At 33.7% G+C, this 27208-nt stretch overlaps 1 protein-coding gene across 1 annotated transcript in view; it reads left to right on the forward strand.

The window, feature by feature from the left end:
• LOC102539006 (protocadherin-15) overlaps positions 1 to 27208 on the forward strand; it is a 379801-nt gene that overhangs the window by 32733 nt on the left and 319860 nt on the right. Inside the window, exons 3-5 of the mRNA XM_072971518.1 lie at positions 265 to 420; positions 19135 to 19254; positions 25147 to 25257. Coding sequence (XP_072827619.1) covers positions 265 to 420; positions 19135 to 19254; positions 25147 to 25257 — 387 coding nt within the window. The remainder of the gene's footprint in view (positions 1 to 264; positions 421 to 19134; positions 19255 to 25146; positions 25258 to 27208) is intronic.

Genomic DNA, 27208 nt, shown 5'->3' on the forward strand with positions numbered 1-27208 from the left:
TTAATTTTGTGATTGTATTCATCATCAGTCCTCTAATTAAGAACATAATGCTATCTGAGACCCTGTAGTTTGAAAATTGAACAACAGAATAATCATGATTGCCTTCTCTTGTCCTTAAAATAGTGCAAATAGATCAATTTTTATAGATTACTATGATTTAAAAATGAACGAGCATAGAAAATTGTATTAACCAAGTACTTTGACAGATATGAGACACTTCAGTTTCAATTGTTTTTTTCAAAAGATGCAATTTCTGCATTGCAGCCGCCAATGAACATACACTCCATCGTGGTGCAAGTCCAGTGCATCAACAAAAAAGTAGGCACTGTTATCTACCATGAAGTTCGAATCGTGGTAAGGGACAGGAATGATAACTCACCCACATTCAAGCATGAAAGCTACTATGCCACAGTGAACGAGGTCAGTTTTTGTGCATTTCTATTTCCTTTTTATTGATATATGTGATCAACTATATACCTCTACAATAGTAGTCTTAACTGTTCAGAAATATCAAGAAGACATTTTTTTTAAAATAGTGCTTTAGAAGAAATAAGGTCTGGATGACTTCTGGTATGATTTCATGAATTCACTTTGCTATAGGAAAAACAATCTATGTATGTATAATGACCAAACTACTGGTATTTTTTAAATCATCTTGAACAATTTAATGCCTGAATCTACATACATACATGCTTATTGAGGCTCATCAGGAGATATTCCTTTGTCAATATATTCTTTTTATTTTATTTTATTTTAACATTTTTTATTGATTTATAATCATTTTACAATGTTGTGTCAAATTCCAGTGTTTAGTACAATTTTTCAGTCATTCATGGACATATACACACTCATTGTCACATTTTTTTTCTCTGTGAGTTATCATAACATTTTGTGTATATTTCCCTGTGCTATTCAGTGTAATCTTGTTTATCTATTCTACAATTTTGAAATCCCAGTCTATCCCTTCCCACCCTCCACCCCACTGGTAACCACAAGTCTGTATTCTCTGTCTGTGAGTCTATTTCTGTCCTGTATTGACGCTTTGTTTTTGTTTGTTTGTTTGTTTTGTTTTTTAGATTCCACATATGAGCGATCTCATACGGTATTTTTCTTTCTCTTTCTGGCTTACTTCACTTAGAATGACATTCTCCAGGAGCATCCATGTTGCTGCAAATGGCATTATGTTGTCGGTTTTTATGACTGAATAGTATTCCATTGTATAAATATACCACCTCTTCTTTATCCAGTCACCTGTTGATGGACATTTAGGCTGTTTCCATGTTTTGGCTATTGTAAATAGTGCTGCTATGAACATTGGGGTGCAGGTGTCATCCTGAAGTAGGGTTCCTTCTGGATACAAGCCCAGGAGTGGGATTCCTGGGTCATACGGTAAGTCTGTTCCTAGTCTTTTGAGGAATCTCCACACTGTTTTCCACAGTGGCTGCACCAAACTGCATTCCCACCAGCAGTGTAGGAGGGTTCCCCTTTCTCCACAGCCTCTCCAGCATTTGTCATTTGTGGATTTTTGAATGACGGCCATTCTGACTGGTGTGAGGTGATACCTCATTGTAGTTTTGATTTGCATTTCTCTGATAATTAGTGATATTGAGCATTTTTTCATGTGCTTTTTGATCATTTGTATGTCTTCCTTGGAGAATCGCTTGTTTAGGTCTTCTGCCCATTTTTGGATTGGGTTGTTTATTTTTTTCTTATTGAATCGTATGAGCTGCTTACATATTCTGGAGATCAAGCCTTTGTCGGTTTCACTTGCAAAAATTTTCTCCCCTTCCGTAGGTTTTCTTCTTGTTTTACTTCTGGTTTCCTTTGCTGTGCAGAAGCTTGTAAGTTTCATTAGGTCCCATTTGTTTATTCTTGCTTTTATTTCTTCTAGGAGAAAATTTTTGAAATGTATGTCAGATAATGTTTTGCCTATGTTTTCCTCTAGGAGGTTTATTGTATCTTGTCTTATGTTTAAGTCTGTCAATATATTCTTAAAATCAGTTTCCCTTTGATAACGCCTCACTCTGTTCAGATTAACTTCCTCATATCTTAAAAATATATCCATTTCTTCAGCTTTGCTCACACTGCTCAGTTGACTTAGAATGAAATCCTGCCTACACTGCAAGTCTCCAAGTTTTTATTTATTTTTTAGAGTTTAGCTCATGATCCATTTCCATTTCTCATTTCTTTAGTCACCCCCAAATATATAGATTCATTGATCTTCAGTTTCTTGAAACTCTAAACTCCTACAGCATCTGGATAAATGTCAGTTAGAGTGACACAATTTGTAGAAACATGTTTGATTTTACCTTAACCATGTATATGTTAAATATAGATACACACAAACATATGCATACATACATATATATACTGCAACTACAATGCTGCCTATAAAATAGATTTTAATCTGTGCAAGATTGCAAGATATTATCCATGCTATTTCTTCTTTTAGTATGACATTCAGTTAATGCAGTTACAACTAGAATGACGTAAATGTTTTTCAAAAAAACATTCAAAGTTTAAGGGATTATTGGTGCAAAATATTGTATACTACATTAAAATTTAAAAGACAGGTATAAAGTCATTATCACAGATTTATTAAAAAAAGTTTCTAAAATCAAAGCCCTTGTTAGTCACTCTTCTCCTTCACTATGAGAAAACCAAGACCTAGAGCAGCACATGAATTGGCCACTAAGGTTTAAAATTCCTTGTTTGCAAGTAAGGCATAAGACATTGCAAGTATTTTTCTTTCTCTGGGTAATTGGAGACTCTCAATTAATTTTGGACAATTACATCATTAAGTAATTAGCCTGGTTGGTTTGAAGACAAATTGTACAGTCTAATTGTTCTTGATCATTCTTAAGCAATTTTCAGAAGATAAATATTTTCTGGCAGTGATGTCTTTGATAACACATGCATCCCATTTCAAAAAGTTCCTTTTGCCATAATAAAAGTAAACAAGGGCAAGACAAGGCAGATGTAATGCTTTCTTGAGCTTGTAAAGAATTAATCTCACCATAATATAGAGGTTATATTTGTCCTTGTCTTTAATGCTGTCTTCACAGACGGCACAGTTTTTTTTTAGTCAATATTAATTTGTTCTTTTTTTAATCACTTTGAATGTCACCCTAAATGTACTTTGCTGCTGTGACATGATGTGATTTATTGGAGATAATTTATTGATACTTTCTGGAAGAATGTTTTCTTGCAGATAAATGTTTTACAGTCAGAAATAAATAGAGGAAGGAAGAGGAAAGGAAAAGAGGGAGGGAGGGTGGGAGGGAGGAAAGGAGAAATGAAGGAAAAGGGAGGAAAGGAGAGAGGGAGGGAGAGAGAAAGAATTCAAGTTTTGAGTTATTTTAAGCCTATAATCTGCAGTTTAAATAGCTTTGCATTTTCTTTACTTTACTTTGAAAATGTGCTTACTTCAATATGTTTCATAATTCCAAATAGATTACAAGCAGTACACAGTATCACTGTATTATGTAGGATGTTTTTTGTCATGTCAGGTAGGTATTATTGGAGTAATATTTTCTATTCTTTTACTCAAATTGGGACTAATTGTAATCTATTTAGTTATTTCTTTGATTCAGGTTCAAAAAGGAAAGGACTTAATTCAGATGTTGCTTATGTTTTCTAGGAAATTTACCTCTTCATATTTCACTAGTCCATAAGTTGTTTGGATTAGTTATGCTTTATTATTTTATAGTTTCATTTTATTCAGCTAGATTATATACTTAGGCTCAAATATCAATAATAGAAGTATATGCAGTTAAAAATAATAATACATAAAATGTATTCTCTTACTTTATTTATTTTACTATACTTATTTTAATGATTAACTCCTATATTCTGTCCTTAAAACCTTTTGATTATTTGATCTTTTGTGGTTTCTTAAATAATTTGCTTAAACAATTACAATAAATATTTGGCTTGCTTTTTTTTTGGCAATAAATACCTTAGAAGTATGAACCTCACTTTTAATAAATAATGTTGAACATTAATTACATCCTAGCTTTGGATATTAATTTAAGCATAAATTATTCTGTGCAATTAAAAGATAACATATACAAATATAAAGGAATTATACTTCTTTCCTCTTTGTTCCTACTTAACCTTCATCAGTATATTTCAATAGCATTATCTTAGGAATCTTCTCACCCTGTATACAGAGGTGGTACTATGTGGCTATTTGAGGAGGTTTAGATTCACATAATCTCTATCATTTCCAGTCATACAAAACATAAATCTTCTTCTGATTGAAGGATGCCAGATAATTGAGACCAGTTATTCTCTTGAAGATAACTAGATGAGGTAGGGAAATATAAATAAATAAACAAGCAAATGAACAAATTAATAAACAAAATAAATAAATAAATAAATATATCAACTTAAAGGAAAAATCAAAAATAAAAATTTGAGAACAGTGACTAAATCTAAATGAATAGGATGCATAAAATATGAATAATGCTTTCTTTTGAGGATATATATATCTCACATATAAAGATATATACTTACAATAATACTAGTTATAAACCATGAGATAACTGATAAATGTATTCTAATGCTCTTGCTGCCTAGAGCATGAAATAACTAATAAATAACAAACATATTAATCAAAATAAGGAAAGGGAACAAATGAAAAAGAACATAGAAAAAGTAGGACAAAATATAATCAATTTAGTAAGAGTAGATTTAAATATTCTGTTCAAAAATTACATGAAAAGTGAAGGGAAAAATGCTTAAACTGAAAGGCAGATTTTCCCAAACTAGATTAAAAAATTAAAGTCAAATGTAGGCAGTTGACATTAACCACTATTAAATATAAGGATTCAGAAGTTTATATGTAACAAGATGGAAGTAGATATATCAAGTACTTAGTTTGCAGAAGCTGTTGTAGCTATGCTATTATCAGACAAAATGGAGTTGATGGCCAAAAACATTAGTAGATAATAAATGGAACTTTCATAATGATAAAGATTCAATTTGCCAGACAGTTATAGCAATTATGAATTCAATTGCACTTAATAACATGGCCTCAGCAATAATTAAGTGGGTATTGAAAGAATTAAAGGAGAAATAGAAAAATCTATTATCATAAAGGGATATTTTAAAACCTGTGGCAGATAGAACATTAGCCCCTCAAAGATGCCCATATCCTAATCCTTGGAAAAAGAACTTTGCAGATGTGATTAAGGTTATGAAAGTTAATCAGGAGATTATCCTGGATTTTCCTGGTAGGCCCAATCTAGTCACATGAGCTCTTCAAAGGAGAGATTTCTCTGGCTGAAGTCAGAGGGAGTCTGAAGAAAAAGGGGGAAATATGAAGCAGAAAGGGAGATTAAAGAGAATCAATGAGTGAGAAAGACTCAACCTGTCTTTGCTGACTTTAAAGACGAATGGAGCCATAAGCCAGGAATGCAAACACATTAGAACTGAGAAGGAACCCCAGCTAAGAACCATCTGGAAGTCAGATCCCTCAGCCCTACAAAGGCAAAAATAATAAATTTAGCCAATAATCTGAATGAGCTTGGAAGTGAATTTATTCCTAGAGTCTCCTAAAAGGAACCGAATCCTGCCAACCCTTTGATTTTAGTTTGCTAAGATTTGCCTTTGACTTCTAACAGATCTGTGAGATAATAAATGTATACAAATTTAAGCCACTAAATTTATAAGAATTTGTTATTGTAGCAATAGAAAAATAATGCAAAACTACTCCTAGTAACTGACAAAATAGGTAGGGAAAAATAACAGTAAGGGCTTAGAAAATTTGAACAATGGAATTAGCAAAATTGATCTGGTAGATTCCATGGAGAAACACTGTACCCAGCAACTGCAGAACTCATTCCTTCAAGCACATGAAATATTTATAAGAATTTACCAAATGCTAGTCTATAAAGGAAGTGTCAATATACTCCAAATGACTGGAATTATAGAATATATTTTCTAATCACAGTGCAGTTGAGCTTAAAATCAATTAAAAAAACAACAGAAACAAACTAGAAATTTTACATTTATTTATAAAAGGACATATAAGACTCTCATTATTACTAACTGGTATTATTGCATATGTAGAAACCCAACAGTATTTACATATAGATTATTACAGTTAATAAACAAGTTCAACAAGTTTGCTGGAGACAAAGTATCTTTTTGCAAGGAACAAATTTTTTTTGAAAAAAAGAGCAACAAACAGGAGGCAAATTTAATACACGATTCCCTGATCATAGCACCTATCAAAATGGAGTTTCAATTATATCAGTTTATTTTAAATTAAATTAAGATTTTAATTGAAAGAAAGTACAATCCCATATCTTGGTAAAGATATGGAGTAACCACAACTTTCATATGTTGGTAGATGAGTAAACTGGTACTATTATTTTAGAGATCTGTTTGTAGTCTCTACAAAAGATGAACAAGTAGATACCCTATGATTTAGCAATTTTGCTCTTGTAGTACATGTGTCCACCAAAAAAATGTACAAGAAGATTCATTGATGATATTTCCATAATAGTCATAAACTGGAGATAATTCAAATGTCCAACTATGCTAGAACTGGCTTATCATTTGTTAATTGCATTTATCTTTAAAAGAGTTAAAAGTTCTGTGTTTCACTTTCCTCATGTAAAAAATGCGAATGATAATATTAGAACACTTAACTCACAGGGTTTTAATGGGTACATGTAATAAATCTTAAAATAGAAAAGAAAAAAAAAGCCCACCAATTTTAGTGCATAACTTTACCTGTATATTTTGTAACAAATTTTAAAAGACAATATGAAACGAGTTATCCTTTTATCACTTATTTAAACCTGATATTATAAATATATGTATTTGTTTGTTTGTTGTATCTGCCCTCGTTTGTTCTATCTGCCTTATTAGAATTGAATTATTAGAGCAAGCATTTTGTTTTTTTCATTGAGTATAGTCGTGCCTCACATATTGTAGGAATTCTATAAATAGACTTCTCAATAAATTAGAAATGGTATAATCATGAGACAGGAAAGTATTACTTAACATATATGTTCACTTTGATTTTTCCTGAGATAAGGATGAGCTAGAGAGTAGGAGTTTGTTTTGAGTTAAATTTGAGAAGAAGCTTATAGGTGGGAAAGCATTTTAAGAAATGAGTAAAAACTTTCTAGGTTATTGTGATAAATCACATAGGTTGACACAACAGTGATGAAAACAAAAGAAACCCGGTTTTGTTTTTTTTATAACTTGGTAAATATGAGCTATGTACATTGTAGTACTTCTAACATAGCTCAAGGGAAAGGTTTGTATTTATGTGAATTATAGCTCTTTTTTCCCCCAATAACTCTAGGGGGAAATTATGTATTTATTTGGATATGACTATCACACTGCTTGAGAATCTTTATCCTACTTTTCATGTCCCAGAAAAACTAAAGTCATATTGATTAACATTAATATGGTTCCCCTTTGACTAAATGTCCCTTTTTTTCCCTCTACACGATTTTCCTACTTGCACAGTTTTATGAAGTTCAGTGCAAAGGGTCCCAAGAGAAATACAGCTAATTTAGTAAATTGTGTTTGATCAAGTTCTCTAAGTTCTTAATAAGGAAACTTTAAAGGGTGTTTCAGAAATCAAAATTAGAATGCCATTTACAATTTAGGAAGATAAAGGTTAGTAGTTGAATAACCTTGGGTTTCAGGAACAATCAAGCTGTTTCTTAACTATTGACATTACAAATTTATCTCAGATTATGTCCTAACATCTTAAATGTCTGTAAACTTTAGATTTTAAATAATTTTAGTATTTCTTTTTCGTACTTCTTTGAATTTTAGGCATACTTATTAGGAACTAACTTGACATCAGATTAATTTTAAATCTGTTCTTATCTAAAATATGTTTATAGATTTCTGCATAGATCTTCTTGGCAATTTAGTGACATCACATATCCTGATGTTGAATGGAATCAGGACAGATTCCAATAACAATGATAGATAAATTCTAACAATTATCATTTATTAAGTACATTTATTAATGTTAAGTATTTTCCATGAAACATCTTGTTTAAAATTAACTTATACCTACACACAGATTCAAATTATTTGTGTATATTTTTTTCATTTTCCATGATGAGATGAGACAGAGAAACATTAATTTGCCCAAGATCTCACTGCTAATAAGTGGCAGATCTAAGTGAGAAACTGAGGCAGCCTTCAAAACTGAGTGCTAATCACCAGATTGTATGTGTATATGTACTCTATAGTCATATATAGATATACAACTATTTTTTATACTGATTAAGTTGCAAATATGAAACCCCTTAAATTCTTAACATTTCATTGTGTATTTTCTAAAAGCAAGGGCACTCTTCTATATAACTATAATATAACCATCAAAATCAGTAAATTACATTAATGCAATACTAGTATATAATCTACAGACCCCAAGATTGGCTGATGTTTCCAGTAAAGTCCTTTATAGGTCAAAGATTCAACCTAAGATCACACAATGAATTTAGTTGCTTTCTAGTCTCAATCTTAGTTACTTAATATTTCCTTGACTTTAATGACCTTAATAATTTCCAGGAGTGGGGCTATTTATAGAATATTTCTCAACTTAGAATAACTTGATATTTCCTTATGATTATAGATTTTTTTCAAGAATACCACAATAGTGAAAGCATTTTCTTCATAGTACATCACAAAAGAGACTCACAACATCAGTGTGTCCTATTACTGGTAATGGTAGTTTTTAATCACTGTGGTAAGACAGTGTTTAACAGGTCTTTCCTCTATATTTACTAATCTTTGTACTTAATAATTAATAAGTAATTAAAAGTATTTTGTGGGGAATGACTTTAAGACTTTGTAAATATCCTGTTTCTCATCAAACCTTCACCCAACAATTTTATTAGCGATTTATGAAACATTGACTTTTTGAAAACTATTGATGAAAATGCAAATTGCTGTGGTTGAATATATTCCGTCTTCTCTTTGTCCCTTGAACATTTTTTGAGTGCTTTTTCAAGCATTATGCAACACACTAGCAATAAAGATTTAATTACTAATGAAAATGTTAGCATACTGAAATGGTGAATTTGGGAATTTATGAAATATTTTGCTTGATAAGAACCAACCTGTTTTCACTAGCAATATTTATTTAATACAAGTTTTTTAAAATACAGGCATGAACTAAATTGAATCTCTTAGTCTTTCTGTAAAGTATCTCAAAAGTATTTTTCCTTAAGGCTAAAAGATAACATAATTTATCTTTGATGAAATACATATTCAAATTGCATCACTTCAGATCACTGTATATCTTGAGTTCTGTTATGTGCCAAGTTATGTTTATTTCCTCCACTTCCTTTTTTAAAAAACTTTATTAATAGCAAATTATGAAATTTCTGAAATATTTCATAGCACTTGAGAATTAACACTTTGAAGTCAGACAATTTGTGTTGCAATCCTTATCTATGAAGTATTAGAGTTGTGACATCAGGCAGAAACTCTCTTAGCATATGGTTCCTTAACCTTAAAATAAGTTTAATAACAAAAAAATGTTACAAAGTTACACTGAGGTTTAAAGAGATAATGCTTTTAAAGTACTTAGTACAGATTCTAGCCATTTTTTCTTGCAAGTCAACTCTGCCTTGGAAATACACTTTTTAGAAATACTTGTATATCTGAAAACTAAGGATATGCAAAAATGAAATGCAAAAAATAAATTTGTAAGCAGGCAGTAATTAGTGGAACATCACTGAGAACTTCAGCTTTCTCTCACAACAGTGAAGTGACATTTCTGAATCTATCCAATTTGAACTTTCATTTTTTTGATCAGATTCTTAGTTTTGTGCTATTCTTTCACATTTCATAGTGAATGTATCATCTCCTTCTACTTAATACAAGTATTTTTAAACATCCATTCTTATCAGTCATTCTGCTGGTAGATCTAAATACACAGATGGTCTCCATGATCAAGCATAACAGTGAGATTCCATATATAGTTAAGACTGTTTTTTTTTTTTTTTTTTTGAGTGGAGGTAGATTTATTCAGAGAGATACATTGAAAGGCAAGAGAAAGGCCAGAAGGTTTGGTGCTCAGATTAAAAATAGGTACTCATTCCATAGACACAATGCGAGCTGTCTCCGAAAAGGGAGAGAGGGGCGGCCGTTAAGACTGTTTTTTTACACATATTTATGTGTTCTCTACAATTTCTAGATACAATAAGGTGATTTTTTTTTTTAGCCAGGAAAGGTTTATTTTGATTTTGAAATGGTTTCAAACTTACAGAAAAATTACAAGAATAATACAAGTTTTTTCTTTGAGCCATTTGAGACTAAGTTACTAAATAGAGTCCTTCTTACCCCCAAATACTTTAGTGTATATTTACTACAGATCCTCCCACATGACAAATGGCTATCGAAAATCAGGAAATGAACACTGATAACATTACTACTTCTAGTCCAGCTCCATCAATTATCCGTATAATGTCTTTCTTTTTTCCAGAATGCAGTTGGTATAAACATGTATTGAGTTCTTTTTCTATGAAGACATTGTTCTTGCCCTCAAGGAGTTGACTGTATTATATTAGGAGTTTGCTATCTTTTTTTGTTTGTTTGTTTATAACATTATGTTCCATGTGTACAGTATTCTCTTTCAACCTCTGTATACGCTACAGCGTGCTCACCACAAAAAGTAAGTTTCTATCCATCACTATACTATTGACCCCTTTACCCTTTTTGCCCTCTCCCTGTCCCCCTTCCCCTCTGGTAACCATGGCTCTGTTCTCTATATCTATGTGTTTGTTCTTGTTTGGTTTGTTTGTTTGTTTGTTTATTTATTGTACCATAGGTGATTTTTCATACAATAAAATAAATATATGTATGTAGTTTTAGAAACATGGTCCATGATATTGGAAACTTAGCTACTGAAGGATTATAAATCACTGGACCTTTAGAGTCATTCCCAATCACAGAATTTCTTTGAATAGACAACACTGGCATTTAATCTACAGCACACAAAAGCTTCTGAAGAAAAGAAATAAGACTAAGCCCTCATTCGTTTTACTTGTCTCTGTTTTCCTTCTCTAAGGAATTAGACACATTCTGGGAAAGAGGAGACAGGTAAGAGAAGAAAAAAGAAATGGTGATTAAGTGAAGGAAAAATGCACATGAAAATACATTTTCTAATTTAAGCATATAAATGAGAATCAAACTTTCACCTGTTTTAAAAGATTGTAATAGTCAACTATTCAACAACTTTCAATTTAATATGCTCTTTCACATATGTGTATGTATACACATACATATAGAGATACATACACACATATATTCAATTTAAGCTTAATTCAATCTAAGCATAATTGCTCTTCAGTTTTTAGTAGAGATGACTAGAGCTACTTTTCACTCTCTCTAATAATAATTCTTTCTCTATCTTGAAGATACTTATCTACATGAATCTGCCTTAATAATTTATTCAGAGGAAGTGATTTTCAATATTAATTATCTTTCATGATAAAAATGAAGTCCAGATTTAATACGCAGGTATAAAGCTATTTTATGTTAAAGGAAACATGAAAAACATGTGTAATTCCTTTCTTATTTTTCTCCCTATGATTTCAGTAAATCACTGCAAGATAATATCCACTAAATGTAAATCCAAGAATGTGTATTATTTGCTACCAATTCTAAAAATTTTACAGTAGACCTCAAGTAGACATTTGATTTAGATGAATGTTTAAATAAAACAAATACTATATTAATGAGTTAATATAAAACCACTCATAATGGTCATAGAAACAGTGATTTGGCCCATAATACACTCTCAATAAATAATCATAGATTAAGAGATAATGCAATTTTATCATTGTGAGAAAAAGCTGAATTTCTTAACAATGTGTACCTGTTTACAAATTCAACATTCCATTTCATTTGTGGAGACTCCTTTGGTTCTTAAATATATCACTATTTCTAAAGCATATTTCCAAGGCAAGGATGACTGGGAAGAAAGATTAATAAAATTACTTTATCAGAAGAGGAAGTTAAAGGCTGAATTATAGCCAAAGCATGGATATCTTCTAATTTGGAAAGATTATTTTTAGGGAAGATAATCTTCAAACCATACATGTAATTGAGAAAACCTTGAAGATAAGTGCAGGGGCAAGGAGAAGACAGTAACTAATCATTTGCAAATGGGTCTGTTTTTCAGGCCTGCATAAGTTAGAGTTCAGGAATTTACAGTATCTTGCATAGCTGACTATGGAAGAACTGTAGCCAGCCTTAAAAGGATCATGGAATATGACCAAACTGCTAAAAGACTGTGTGGCCCCTAGTGCAGTTACATCAGCAGTTTTCCCACAGAGGGCTACTCAGTGCCCATATGGACCATGGTGAGTTAGAGCCTGGGAGACTGACCTTTACCTCTGCAAAATCAAATTCTTAATTTTATTTGTTCACTGTTGAGAAGCTGGATCAAGGATGTATTAGTCTAACAGAACTGAGAGATACATAGATGATAGATGATTGATTGATAGACAGACAGATAGATAGCTAGATAGAATGGTAGATAGCAAAGGAGATTAATCATAAGGAATTGGATCACAAGATTATGGAGGTTGAGAGGTTCTAAGATCAGCAATTGTCAAGCTGGAGACCTAGCTGATATAGTTCCAGCCCAAGACTGAATAAAGTCTGAGAACCCGGAGAAGTGATTGTGTAAATTCCAATCTGAGTCCAGGTCTGAAAGCAAGAGAAGGCAGATGTCCAAACTTGACGATGGTCAGGCACGGGGATTAAATTCTTCCTTACTCAGCCTTTTGTACTATTCTGATCTTCAGTGGATTAGATGAGACCTACTTGTGTTTGGGAGGGCAACCTGCTTTACTCACTCTATCAGTTCAAATGCTAATCTCATCCAGAAATATCCTCACAGACACACCAGGAATCTTCTTTAACCATGTCTCTGGGCACCTCATGGCCCAGTCAACTTGACATGTAAAATTAATAAACACAAGGAATATGATTTTATGCTACAAAAATGTAAGAGAAAATCATAAAATAGAGGTCTCATTGTTAACTAAACGTGGTGGGGAGGGCTCCAGTTTCACTAGCAGTGGTAATTTGTACAGAATATTACCTTCTGTTGGGTGTTTGTTCTTAAAAGACTAGTTAGCACGAAATGGCTATGTAGTGCACAGTAAATCAGATTATGGTATTGGTAATTGAAAAAATGAACATGTGTTTGTCTAGTATAGACTTGTACAGAATCTTGCTCCACTGAAGTTAATGTCTCTGTTTTGATGATGTTATTAGTAGAAATAGAGCCCTCAACACCATTGTTATTGTTCTGTCACTAATCATTATTATATATTCATCATCATGTAGTGAATTTTATTTCAGCTTTCCTAATGCCCATGACACTTCAGATGTTCTATCTTTTCTTAGAGGGGAGGGGAAAACAAAACACTTGGATTCTTGATGAAGTATGTAGGAGAGTAAAATCCCATGAATTGCATTTTATATTTATTTATTTGTTTGTTTGTTTATTTATTTATTTATTTATTTATTTTACAACAATGGATCATGTTGCGTTTTAAATCATTCCTTTGGGGTGCTTTTTCTTGAGGAAATTTTCCAAACTGGATAATATTATTGTCTGTATCAATTATTTCCCAGTTCAAGTGGTATTATTTTATTAGTGCTTACTATAAAAAAAAATTTTTTCTTCTGGACTCCAGTACATTTTCTTTTCTTCTAGACTCTAGTACATTTCATTCCAGTGTATTTTAATCACTAAAGTCACTGAAGTCTATCAGAAGGCACTGGTTTAAAATATATGTGAAACACTACTTTAGATATTCAGAAATTATGTATTTTAACATTTTATTTCTATCAGAAATAAAGATAAAGATCTTTATTTTCATGCAAATATATTATATCACCTGAGACTCTTAAGAAACAGTCAACAGATACAAATGTCAGGAGATTATTGTTACCTATCAATACAAAGGCATTGATGCCAGTGGAATTATCCAATCAGCAAACATATACATTTAACACAATATTATGATTTGTGGAGTGCTTTCCAACATTCATCCTTCTCAATAGTTTCCTTAGAATGAACAGCATAGTATTTCTTTGCTGAATATAAAGTTAGCCTAGAGTGACATCAGCATCATGGTAGTATAAGATGTCTCTTCTTTAACAAATAAAAATTAACTTTTAACAAATAAAAATTAACATTTAACAAATAAAAATTAGCATTTATTTATGAACAAAAGTACCTCTGTGGTAGTCGTGGGATCCAACACCATGACACCATATGCAAAGAGACCTGTAAGTTGTTCTGCCCACTTATGAATTGGATAATAGAGAGAAAGACCTCAGTTTGGAATGCAAAGTAGCAGAAACCATTGAACCAGCTGAACAGTGAACTGGCCCCAACTCCTCTGGGCCATGGTTTGACAAAACCTGGGTAATCCTAACTTGGGCAGATATCTGTGGATGAAAGAACTTTGTTAAAGTCCAGCTCTCTGAGGAGAGATTCCATCTCTCTGTTGGAGCAAAAAGTAATGAAAGCTTGAATGCGTTAGAAAGGGAAGAGTAGTTTTCCCAATGCTGTCCCTCTCTCCAAAGTGACACAAAGTGGGGCTAAACTAGCCTGGTTGGACCTCTCCTGCAGGGGAAAGGGAGATCAATGAGTGAGTACCTGGCTCCCCCAGTAGCAGCCAGGTTATTAAGGCATGACCTCCATGACTCTGGAGAGGGAGGAGATTGGGAAAGAGACCTATAAGAATATCAAAAGTTTGGTTCCTCCTAACTTTGCTCAGGACTCTAGCCAGAAGCCAGCACAGGCCACTTGGCTAACATCACACAAAGACCTCCTCATTGGCCTCCCCAACACCCCAAGTGCTGAACTCACACCACTCCCCACTCTGGCCAACTCTCTGTACACAGTCCTAAGTGAGATGGCGAGAGCAAGTTTGTGTAAACAGTGAACATACTCAGAAAATCAGGCCAGGGAGTGTGGGCAAAGGAGAAACCACAAATTTGACAGTAGCTTCACTTCTGAAAAACAAAAGAGAAGTTTCCAGCAGCCAAACTCGTGAGTTGTTAAAGCCAGAGAAAATAAACAAGCTTAAGAATTCGGCCACATAAAGGAGTTCAAGTGTGGAGCAGGTATAGTCACACAAGATTGGGGAAAATCCCAGATGTAAGCAGAACCAATAAAAATATATCCAACTTGACAATTACAATAGATTTGGGGAGGTATCTGCTACATCAAATGTGAAAGCAGCAATGCAAAACTCCAAGGAACATGAAGAAGCAACAAAACATGCCATCACCAAAAGATATAATCCTATAGTAATGGAACAACAAAACCTGGAAATTGGTGATTTACCTGATAAAGAACTCAAAATAACTGTTTTGAAAAGACTAAATGAGCTACAAGAGAAGCACAAAAAGATAATCCAATGAAATCAAGAAAACAAGACATGAACAAAATGAGGAATTTAACAAGGAGAGAGAAGTAATAAAGAAATAATTGAACAGAAATTCTGGAGCTGAATAATTCAATGAATCAAATGAAAAATGGAGTACAGAGCCTCTACCGTAGAATAGACCAAACACATCAAATAAAGTGTTTTTAAACAGAAACACACATAAAACAAGGTTCTATATTGATATGTTGATGAAAATGTTGTAATCAGACACTTGCAGGAACTGAATCCTATATCCCCTCAACAATGTAATAACCCAGTATTCCCCTTTGGAGCAACAGTTCAGCATTTGTTAAGTCAGTGTTCATGGTGACTTTATAAAACAGAACTACCATGGATGATAAGAATCAACGGTATTTATATGAAACTGAATACAATGCTTCTTTGGGGAAATAATGCAAGTAAGATTAGTAAGGAAAAAATTTATCTTATGAACATTATTCATAATTTTTAGGTTGGGTCACGTAGCTATATTTCACAAGATAATCTGGCGGTTACCTGAGAACTGCTCACCTTTTCCATTCAGTCTAATTTCTCTTATGCATCTTGTTGAAATTTTGAATTTACTTGCTTTGATTTTCTTTAACTTTTGCAAGTATACTTATCTATGCATTTTCCCAATAGTTGTAACAAATCACTTGTAGAAAAAGACAAAAATTAAGTAAGTGACATCCTCAGGCTGCTGCCCAAGCTGATAATCATCCTATGCATAGAATGCCCTTCAGAAAGCTAAATTTATATTTCTGAGACTTACTGAAATGTTAAAGGACACAGAACATGGCCATGTGTATGACTGAGGTGCCCTGAAAACTGAATAATAATGTATCAGCAATGGACAACCTGGCTGTCATGTGAAGATTTTCAACCCCCACATAACATGTAGAAGTTCAGAAAACACTAGGGTGCTACATCTTCTGTAATGAGAATAAGTATTGGTGATATATGTGCATTTATATAATGTAATGTGTGTGTGTGTACATAGGTATGTATGCATTTTTGTTGGATATATATAAAGAGAAAGACTGAAATAGGATATTTGTTGAATATATATAAAGAAAAAGACTAAAATAGGTTGCAGAAATCTATTTTTCTTAAACCATTTTGTATGCTCCAACTCTCTTTTACTTGTTTGCATCTAGTATAGGCCATTTCATTGGAGTTTTTTAGTTTTGTCAGACCCTTCATATTAAAACAAAATGGCAGTAGAGGGTTGAGGTGAGCCTATAGCTCAGTGGTAGAGCACATGCTTAGCATATATGAGGTTCTGGGTTCAATCCCTCCATTAAAAAAAATTAATTGATAAAAAGAAAATAAACCTAATTACCTCCCCCTCCCCTTGCAAAATGCCTTATCCTCTCTTTTCTTAGCTACCTCTCTCATATTAGCTTCAAACATTCCAAATCCTAGCCTGTGTCCAAACCCAAATAGGTCCACCATCTGAGCAGTAGATCATGGATAAATGTGTGAAGCCCAATTACTGATCCATTTTGGCATTGCATTTTACAGATATATGTCTGTGTGTGGATGTTTGCTTATTTCCAGTAGTGGAAATGAATAGGAACCATCTGTGCTAAGATGTTGGCCTACATGTGCAACTATGGAAGAGAGCAGAACTCACTAGTTTAAACAAATGCTGAACTAATAACCCGATATACTGCCTGAGTCCTTTGCTATCAACAACCAAACACCACATTTTCAAAGTTGGGGCAGAAATCTGTTTTCAAAAATTTTAGACATCTACTGCTCAAGTATTTTGTTTCCTTTTGTCTTTTGCTTGCTTTTAATTTTTTAATTCAGTTCTGTGGCACAGTTATTTACTTTGGCAACCATGATTTTTAAATACTGTGTTTTATTAGGTACCTGGGAACAAATCATTGGCATTCAATTTTAAATTTTCATAGTTCAGAAATCAAAGCACAATGACACAAGAATGGGTGAATTTTTAGAAGAGAGAATAATGTCTTTGGGGACAGGGATTACATTAAAAAATATTACAATGTTGATCTGGAAGCTTTTTAATTAACTAACATTTCCAATAGCATGTCCATGTCCATATATGTGCTATTTAAACCATCTCCTCTCACTTTATCCTCAGTTCTCTTTGAGCTGCAGAAAGTCCAAGTTTGCCTCTCAAAGCTGGCTATCAGGAGGGCTGACTTTTACATGCACTACTTTGTACTCACAGTTCCCCAAAGCGTGGACTCCACAAGTATAGTTTGAAAATCACTCCTTTAATCGTAATTGTATTCTTTTTCTAAATCAGAGGTTACAAACTGCTGTGGTTGCTGTGCCAATGGATTTATTTTGGGGGGGCCCATTAAATTCATAGTTTAATTCTCTGAAATCTGCTGCCAATTTTTGAACTAAGAGATTTCTTATAAAATCAGAATACTAGACAATCTAGTGTCTCCTTATTTCATTATGGTGAGGATTTGCTGGGGCTGAGTCACAGCTGCCATTTTAGAGGGGGCAAGTGGCCCCCAGTTGCCCTTTCCCACGAGGCTTGCTTCACTCCTTTCCATTACCTGATGGATCGCTGCAGATATTTGGGTCTGTAGCCCTTGAGAATAGAAGTAAATGAGACAGCTCCTGGTTTTTTCCTCCCTGAAACTATTTCTCTATGGAGGGAATTCCATTTAAAAAACTAACAAAACGTATCTCAGAACAAAATATTAAAAAGTTTATAGTTCTTTGTAGGGGAACAAAACTTATGTTTACTGACTAAATTTATTTATTCATTTTGACAGTGCAGTGATTAAGGAAGTAAAGTGTAAAACGTTAAGCATAGCAGAAAGGGCTCCAGATACTGACGTGGGGTGGGAATTGCTATGTCAGGAATGGTTTAGCAGAAGGCAATACCTAATTAAGTTGAAATGCAATGAACTAGAAGGATTCCAGCTAAAGCTTGAGGAAGTGGAGACTCTGGGTGTAGGAATACATTGTGTGAAGACCTACAAGTAAGAGAAAACAACAGTAATTCTCTGATGGAGATCAGTAAGAAATAAAGCTAGATACTTAAGCCAAATGTAAAATCATGGTTTTAAAGGCTACACTATGTTTTGTTGTTGTTTTAATCCAAAATGAAAAGATACGAACATCTCTCCAGTCTATCATATGATGACTTTCTACTTAACCAGTTTTACAAGCTCTGAAGAAGACCCCAGCTTTCTCTCTCCTCTGGTAGACAGAGCATCCATCATCTTCAATTCTCTTTCTCAAATTTGCCGCTTGCATGTGATTACCAGCCTGGGTTTCATTGATCTCTCTGAAATGATTTTTGAATTTAAAATAAAGTAACTAATTTCTTCTCACAATTTAAATCCTAGCTTGTAGATAACTTAATGCATCAGGTTTTTTAATGCATTTTCTGCACTAGGACTGAGATGCTAATGGTCATAAATTGGCCCAAATGTGCTTCACCCTGAATCGGAGCCTTCTATTTCTTTACCCAAAGCAAGGACCACAATGTTAGAAATTTCAGACTTTATAGGAACTCCTATATAAGGTTGGCAAGTGTTCTTTGGAAATGTTTTCAGGTCAGTGGTTGTGGACAGCTGCCTTGTTTTTCCTTTCTGTAATAAGTGGCTGAGTTTTGTGCTGGAACACTTCTGGTGTGCCATTGATCAAATGAGAATTGACAGTTTTTCTTTTGTTTTCTTTTCAGCTCACTCCAGTTGGCACCACAATATTTACAGGATTTTCAGGAGACAATGGAGCTACAGACATAGATGATGGCCCAAATGGACAGATAGAATATGTTATTCAGTACAACCCAGATGATCCGGTAAGTAATTATCTACTTGCAATGTGACTTCACTATAAGGAATAAAATTCACACTTATTTAAGGGGATATTTATTGTATTATTGTATTACTCAGCTCCTGGAACCACATTAGTACTCATATTATATTAAAAATTATCTCAAAATTACATTTAAAAATATTTATGCTATAGTTTTAAGAACTAGTTTTTGGTGGGCTTTGTAGGTAAAAATTTAAAATGGATTTGTAGGTATAATATGCCATTTTTGTTAAATTTCTATTATGTCTCTGGACTCCTAAGCATTCTAAATAAATCACTGGACAAGCTGTAGCCAATGTGATGCATATGCTTTATGGAATTTGCAAGTTAAAACCATCACTGCCACATCTCCTCCAATGAAACCTAAGGTAGATAGAGGATAAAGCCTCTAGCAATAGCTTTTTTGTTTTTTTGCATTGAACCATGGGGCTTCTACTTGGTGCTTTAGGCTGTGAAATTATTTCTTCCAATGATATATTATATATAACACCAATAAAATAAGAATTGTTTTCTTGAAGCTAGAGCTGAAAGTCCTGTCTACCATCTTTTTTTTTTTTTTTTGCTCTTTTCCCCAAGGCAGCTTCTCAGAACACCATGGGCTCCCCAAAGCATCACTTCTTAAGTTAGTTTTACAATTACTGTTTCTCTTTCATGTTCAATATTAAGAATATAAAGAGTGGCGAAGTAAATACTGTGTCTTTGTTTCTAAATTATGTATTTCTTGTGAAAAGTTTTAAACAAACAAACAAAAACTGTTGAGCTTGCAGACACTAAGAATTCACAATAAACTCTACCAAATTTATAGTGAGAATTAAGTGAGCTGTGAGTGCATTTTCTCATTTTATTCTCACACATCTGCTACTTGTAGTTGTATCTCTGTTGCATAGGACAGAACCCAGCTCATCGGTGACGTGGCCGGTCTGGTAACACATGGCCACTTCTGAGCTGGAGCGTCAGGACTCAATTGCAGGGTAGTGTGTGCTCCACTTTTCCGCTGTTTGCGCTAACAAAATAGTTGTAGCACTTGTGTTAAATTTTCAAAAACATGGGGGAACAGAAGCAAACAAATAAAAAAAGACCCATGGGTATATCAGGATTAAGGGAAGATTGGGGGGTTTTTTTTTGTTTTTGTTTTTTCTCTAAAATATGAGCCTCCACATGTTTGTAGACAGAGATAATGAAACCAAGAGATGGAGAGAGAATGAGAATGTGACAGAAAAGCACAGTGTTTATAAGAGGTTACACAGGCAGTGAAGCGGAAAAGATCAAAGAAACAGCAGAAGAGAAAAAGCCCAGAGACACACTTTTCCCTTTAAAGTAGAAACAGGCAGCTTATCCTGCAGAATATTTCTAAACCATTTCTTGTCTTTACTATTTGGATTTTTAAAAGTTAATTGTATGTGTGTGTCATGCTTCTAGCTTGCATTTTATGAAGGTCATTTCCTAATCTTTACTCTTCAAGCTGTAAAAAAAGAAACTCGCAGCAAGTCTAGAACGGCCAGGCCAGGCAGGTATTTTAGGGCAGTATTTATTACACTGTATTAAAAAAAAACCTATCCAAGATTGAGATACAGTGTGAGAAAAAAATGTATTATTACTTGGAGGATACCTTTTAGAAGGTTTGTGAGGCTGAAATGTCTTGTTAGCTGTGCAGTAATTCCTTCTGAGTTGCTTCCCCTTTTCAGGGATTTGTGGGCTTTGCATGAAATACAATATGTACCTTTTACTATCTACAGATTGAATAAACTAATCAGTCATACGCGGCTTCCAAACTGCAAAAAAAAGGAAATAAATGTATGTTAGCAAGGTACCACTGCTATGGAATAAATTCTCTGAGCCTAGTCCTAATTCAATAAGGCAAACAATAAGACCATGGCAGCACTTAACTTTAGGGTAAATTGGAGAAGAAAGCATTGCTCAACTCATATCCTTACAGAGAGAATCCATCTTTAGTCATCATAGAAGCTTAGTGCAAACCTCAATACCAGTTTCTTCTCTTGTAAGATCTACGGGAAAGAACAACCTGATGACTTTTATTCTGCTGCTGTTAAATCTCTAGAAATTCTACCTACAATTAATAGCATCATAATATTACTCTGCTTATTTCTTAATATCAAAACAAACTTGTGTGTATTCCAAACATAGGTAACTGAACACGTGGCCACCTCTGGCTTTTGCAACCACAATTACAATTTCTTTAAAGTTGGTCTCACACTGTATGATAAATGGTAAAAAGTGTAATCTGTTCTACTTAAAAATCTCAGGGTATTTTTTGTTTTGTTTTATTTTGTTTGTTTTCCATCTGATGCTACATTATTTGTTAGCAGTAATCCCAAATTAGTGACCTGGAGTTTCATTCTACTCACAGACATTTTTTTTGGACACACATTATTTCAAATAATTTTTGAGCCAATACTTAAAAATAATGAAATGTCACATTCAAACTTAGTTTTCTCTTCTCTCTTAAAAGAAGTAAACATATGACAACCCTGGTACTGATTTCTGATAAGACAGCAATCAGCTAGAGTTGAATTAGTGTTTTCCCATTAGGAACAAACTTCTATCACTCAGACAGTATATGTACATCCACTTATACTCCCATTGCTTCACTTATTTACATTATCTAAGTCATCCTTATAGAAATTTATAAATGTAACTTCTGCCTTACAATAGTACAAATTGTTTTTTAATTAATTCTTCCCATCACTTTAGGCACTGGCCTCCAAATGTTTCTGATAAGGAAAGTAAATGGAAATTTGAATCATGTTTCCCAGTACGTAATGGGCCACTTTTTTCTGACTGCTTTCAAGAGTTTTATTTTAATTTTGAACGTTTGGCGACTGGACCATGGCATGTCAATGTGTAGTTTTCTTTGTAATTATCTTGTTTAAGGGGATTTGCTGAACTTCTTTGATCTCTGAATTTGTATTTCACCAGCTAAGGAAATTATCAGACATTTTTGTTTGATATTTTCATGCCATTTCTCTGACTCTTCTCCCTGAGACTTCAATTACAGGCATGCTAGGCATTTAAGTACAGGCTCTGTTCATGCTAGGCATCCACCTGTACAGGCTCTGTTCAAATATTTTCAGTATATTTTAATCACTTGATTGCAAACTGGATGTTTTCTGTTGATCTGTCTTCAAAATTACTGTGTCCTCTGCCATCTCCATTCTAACCTTAAACTTATCCAAAGTACCAAAAAAAAAAGCGTCTTTTTTATGTATTATTTTCTAAATTCCAGATCATATACTCTCCAGGTTTAAATTTTCCTGGTTTTTAAAGTATGTATTTTTTTTCCTCAGATTTCTCAAATTTTCATCTATAGTGAGCATATTGTTTTTAATCCCTCTGAGAACAGCATCATTTTAACAGTTGCTTTAAAAATCCTGTCTGCCTGTCCTAACGTTGGTCTTCCACTGGCTTTCTCTCCTCCTGAAAAGGGATCACATTTTCTGGCTCATCATACATCAAATTGTTATGGACTCTAACCTGGACATTGTGAATTTTCCATTGTGGAGAGACTCCTGATGCTATTTGTTTGTTGGAGATTTTTTTGCTTGTTTGTTTGTTTTTAATTTTAGCAGAGAACTTGGTTGCACTCAAACTGAAAATTCTTTCTCTTGGGTGCAGTTCAAATCTCAATTCAGTATATATTTTTGAGGTGTATCAAAGTGCTTTCAGCTGCAAATAATAGAAAACTGAATTTAAAATGGCTTAGCCAACAAAATCACGCATCATCTCTCATACCAGGTTATTCGGAGAGGGGGTGATAACAGGATTTGTGAAGCAACTCAGAGACAACACAGATCCGGGCTCTTTCCATTTTCTGCTCTCCCATCTTCAGCATTCTATTTACTTCTAGATTAACTCTATCAGTAGTTCCAAGATGGCTGCTGAAAGTTCCAGGTTTTATATCCTTACAGAAGCATCTATAAGCAGAAAGAGGAACATATTTTTCTTGTCTCTCTTTTTTTTTACAATTAAGAAAAATTCTTCAAATTTTCTAGAATTAGATCTCACACACATTTCCAAAACAATCACTGGTAAGGAGTGGGGAATTTCTCTGGTTGCATCAGATTTGTCAAAACCCATTCTACTTGGGTGCATATCTTCACCTAAAGTACAGAGCCATCAGTTATGTGAACTCATTTGGAGTTCTGAGTCCAAAGATGAAGGTGGCTTTTTGATAAGGAACCCATCATATCTTCCATAAATACGCTAGAAATTGATACATGTCTCTGTAGTTGTTGAATCTTTGAAATTTAACAACCTATAACAACACAGTGAGTTGTGTTTTATAGTATATATGGCAATTATTAACTCACTGTTGCCCCATAATTAACTTAGGTATTTGGATTAAGCCATTTTTACATTCCCTGGCATAGTTGGGAGTTCCACTGATAGATATAAGCAATCTTTAAATAGGCAAAAATTCAAGGGAAATGTCAAATCCCTGTTTTTAATTATAAATATCCTTCATGATACATTTTTTATATTTGTATTTTAAAATGGTACTTTTTAAATGATTATATCCAAGAAAGACCTGCAAAGCCAATTATATGAGCACAGAATAAGTGATTTTAAAAAAATCTATCAATTGTGTACTCTGAGTGTATGTGTGTACCAGAAAGAGAGGGGATCAGAGAGAGAGGGAGAGAAAGATGATGAGAGGGAGAGATTACAATTCTAGATATTAAAGGTTAATTTGCCTACATTCCCTGAATGAGCTTGAGATGGGGGGTTTGAGTCATTAAATCTCTCATTAAATCTCAGTTCCTAAGTAACTCTCCTTGGGTCAGCTGAGAGTGTACACACACACACACACACATCTATCTTCCTTCCTTCCTTCCTTCCTTCCTTCCTTCCTTCCTTCCTTCCTTCCTTCCTCTTCTTCCATTTTCCTCCTCCTCTCTCCTCTTTCTCCTCCTCCACCTCTTCCTCCTCATTTTTCTAGAATAATCTAATGTAGGTTCAAGCTAAGTATTTCATTGGTGTCCACAATCACATCCACAACTGCAACTACACAAAACAATCAACAAAACAAAAAAACCCAATGCTGAAAGTTAAACTGACTTGTAGTTATTGAGAGACTATTTTATCAGTCCTCAAAATGGCACTGAAACACAAGAGTGATGTAAGGTCTTTTTAAGGATAAGAGACAGATCTTACAAATTATATTCTCTTGAGGTATGACTGCCCTGTCTTACAGTTAGGACTTCTAAAGCAGAGCAGTAGTTCTGGAAGGCACTTTAGAGATTGCCCTTATGACCTGCATGAGACCAAGAAGAAACTCAATCCCTGTCAAGATGGAAGACTTAACTAATGAGCAGCAGTTCTGAGGCTTGGAAAAATAAAACAAAACAAAACAAAAACAACCTATAACACATTATTTTCCACAAAAACACAGTGTGTCAAGTTAATAGTTATATTTTGTACTTGAAAATACTGAGAGTACAGAATGAGCACCAATGTCAAAAGCGATATTATGTAGCAATCAGAAATTGCAATGTTTGAACCCTTTGGTGTTAAAAAAAAAAGATGAAAAGATATTATGGTAACAGGGAAGATTTTCAGATATCTGGACTTTGATTTGGAGGTATCCCAGGCCTTTTGTTAGGTAACCCTAATAATATATGAAAACCTATCACAAGAAATAAGTGTCCTGGTTATCATTATCAAAAGTGAGGTTTCTTGATCAGAATGACAAGTTTTCAGAAATAAGAATATTAAATCTGAAGCTTGCACTCACATTCTATTTTCAGATGGTAAGCATATTGTCTGTAAGTTTCAAGGGCACCAAACTGCAATATCAGATTCTCTAATTCATCTTATGTTCAAATGATCTCAAATGTGTATCTTTACCTATTTTCAGACATCCAGTGACACCTTTGAAATTCCCCTTATGTTGACTGGAAATGTAGTGCTAAGGAAGAGACTCAACTATGAAGATAAGACTCGCTACTTTGTCATCATCCAAGCTAACGTGAGTGTTCAGTTTCTCTTACTTTTCTCCCCAGAATTTATGAAGCAGAGAACTCATCCAGAATGTGTAAGAGCTCACTATAATTTGCAGCCACAACAGGTTAGCCCTGTCCTCAGTATGATTTGTATATTATATTCTTCTAGATGGGGAATGGGATGGAACTGAGACAAGGTAGGAAGATTATTTCCACTTACTGTATTCTTCATTCTTTGAATCACTCATACCCGCTATCCAATGATTTGTTTTTAGCTCTCACTGAAGAATTTTTCAAAGCATGATCCACCAAACAGCTGTAGCAGAAATCACCTTGGGAGTGTGTTAAAAATGCAGATTTCTAATTTCAGAGGGTAGAAGTGGAATACCTGCATTTTTTATTAGCCCCCCACGGGACACCAGAGTAGACTAAAGGTAGTGAACTGTTGAATCATTTATTGAAGCATTTATTGAAGAATTTATCATTTATTGAATAATTTCTCATTACTATAAGCTACTATGAACATAACCCTCATAGGTGAACAGCAGTAACACAAAACCTGAAAAATAATTGGTTGCATAACATGGACATTTATTATTATTATTATTATTATTATTATTATTATTGCTGTTGTTTTAATAAAAATCCTTAGATTTATGTGATTCAAAGTTTTGTTTCACAGCTCAAGTATATCATCAAGGAAGCAGCTTCCTTCTACCCTTAAACTCTGTCCTTTGTTGAAACTTAGTTATTTTTCCAATGCTTTATCCACCAGTGAATACCAGAGTCATAAGCATCATAACTGCAATTCAAGTCTGAGTTTAAGGGTGGTAAAATGAAAACTTTTTATGTTTGTTGATTCTGTCTCCTTTTATCTAAGAGGAAACTCTTTCCCAGAATTCTTTCCCATGAAACTTCCCCTTACTTACAGAACAGGAGCAGTCTGTGGGCAATAGAGAGGAATGAGACAGTCGTCTCTGGATGACAAGCAAGTATGGTTCATCTCCTGGGCCTTGGCACGTTGATGGCCTTTAAAAAAAAAATTGTTACGAAGGAGGAGAACAGGGCTAGCATTTTAGCAAAAGTCTAACAGGGCTGGCAACAGATATTGTCTAACATTGAAAAAGTCCCACAGTAAGTGGCAGAGCCATTTTCTGATAAGGTAGTAACACTTTGAAGCCAACTTGTACCTTTAAATAACCCCTAAGCATTCTAATCTTATTTTTATAGCAGAACAGGAAGACATGAGGGAGTGGCAAAAGGAAAGTATCCTCCATCAGCTGTTCTGAACAAATTTATATGCAACAAGGTGTCACTAAGTAGCCATGTTTTGTTTTTCTTAGATATATTTCAACAGAAAGGGCATGCATGTGTACATACATACATATATATGTTTGCAAAGATATAGATAGAAATCTGATTTTTGAAGCCCAATTTCTAGGATTTCATTCAAAATATTTGTTTTTGCTTCTTTTTTTTTTTTCCAATTCAGTGTGGTTTGTCTTGGTGTTCAGTTGCACAGACTAGAGCAGAAACTGTGGATATAGGAAAAAGCAAAATCTATTAAAGAAGTCCTCTCAGAATTCCTCAAAAACACTGAAATCTTTGTTTTTTCCTATGTAAGTGAAAATGTGAAAAAAGATAGTTTTCCTTTCTGACTCAGAATCTCAAATAAAATTTACAGAGAAGTCAGATTGCTGTGGAATATATTTGAAAGCTAATATTTATTGCACTGTTTAAAATGAGCATCAAAAAAGAAATGTATAATAAAAGAAATCATCTGAGTTGCTGTCTAACTTAAAATATTTATAAAGACATCTGTAACAATTTGAATCCAATTTGCTGGACTGCTTGTAACAGGGGAAAGAGTGGTATGTTTTTAGCATGTCAAAGGTAAAATTCTGACATAGAAGGATATACATGAACCCTTGAAAGGAAGGAAAGGAATTGATGAGACGTTGAAAGAAGATTTGAGTT

This window comes from Vicugna pacos, chromosome 11, assembly GCF_048564905.1.
Source record: "Vicugna pacos chromosome 11, VicPac4, whole genome shotgun sequence".
Lineage (NCBI taxonomy): Eukaryota > Metazoa > Chordata > Mammalia > Artiodactyla > Camelidae > Vicugna > Vicugna pacos.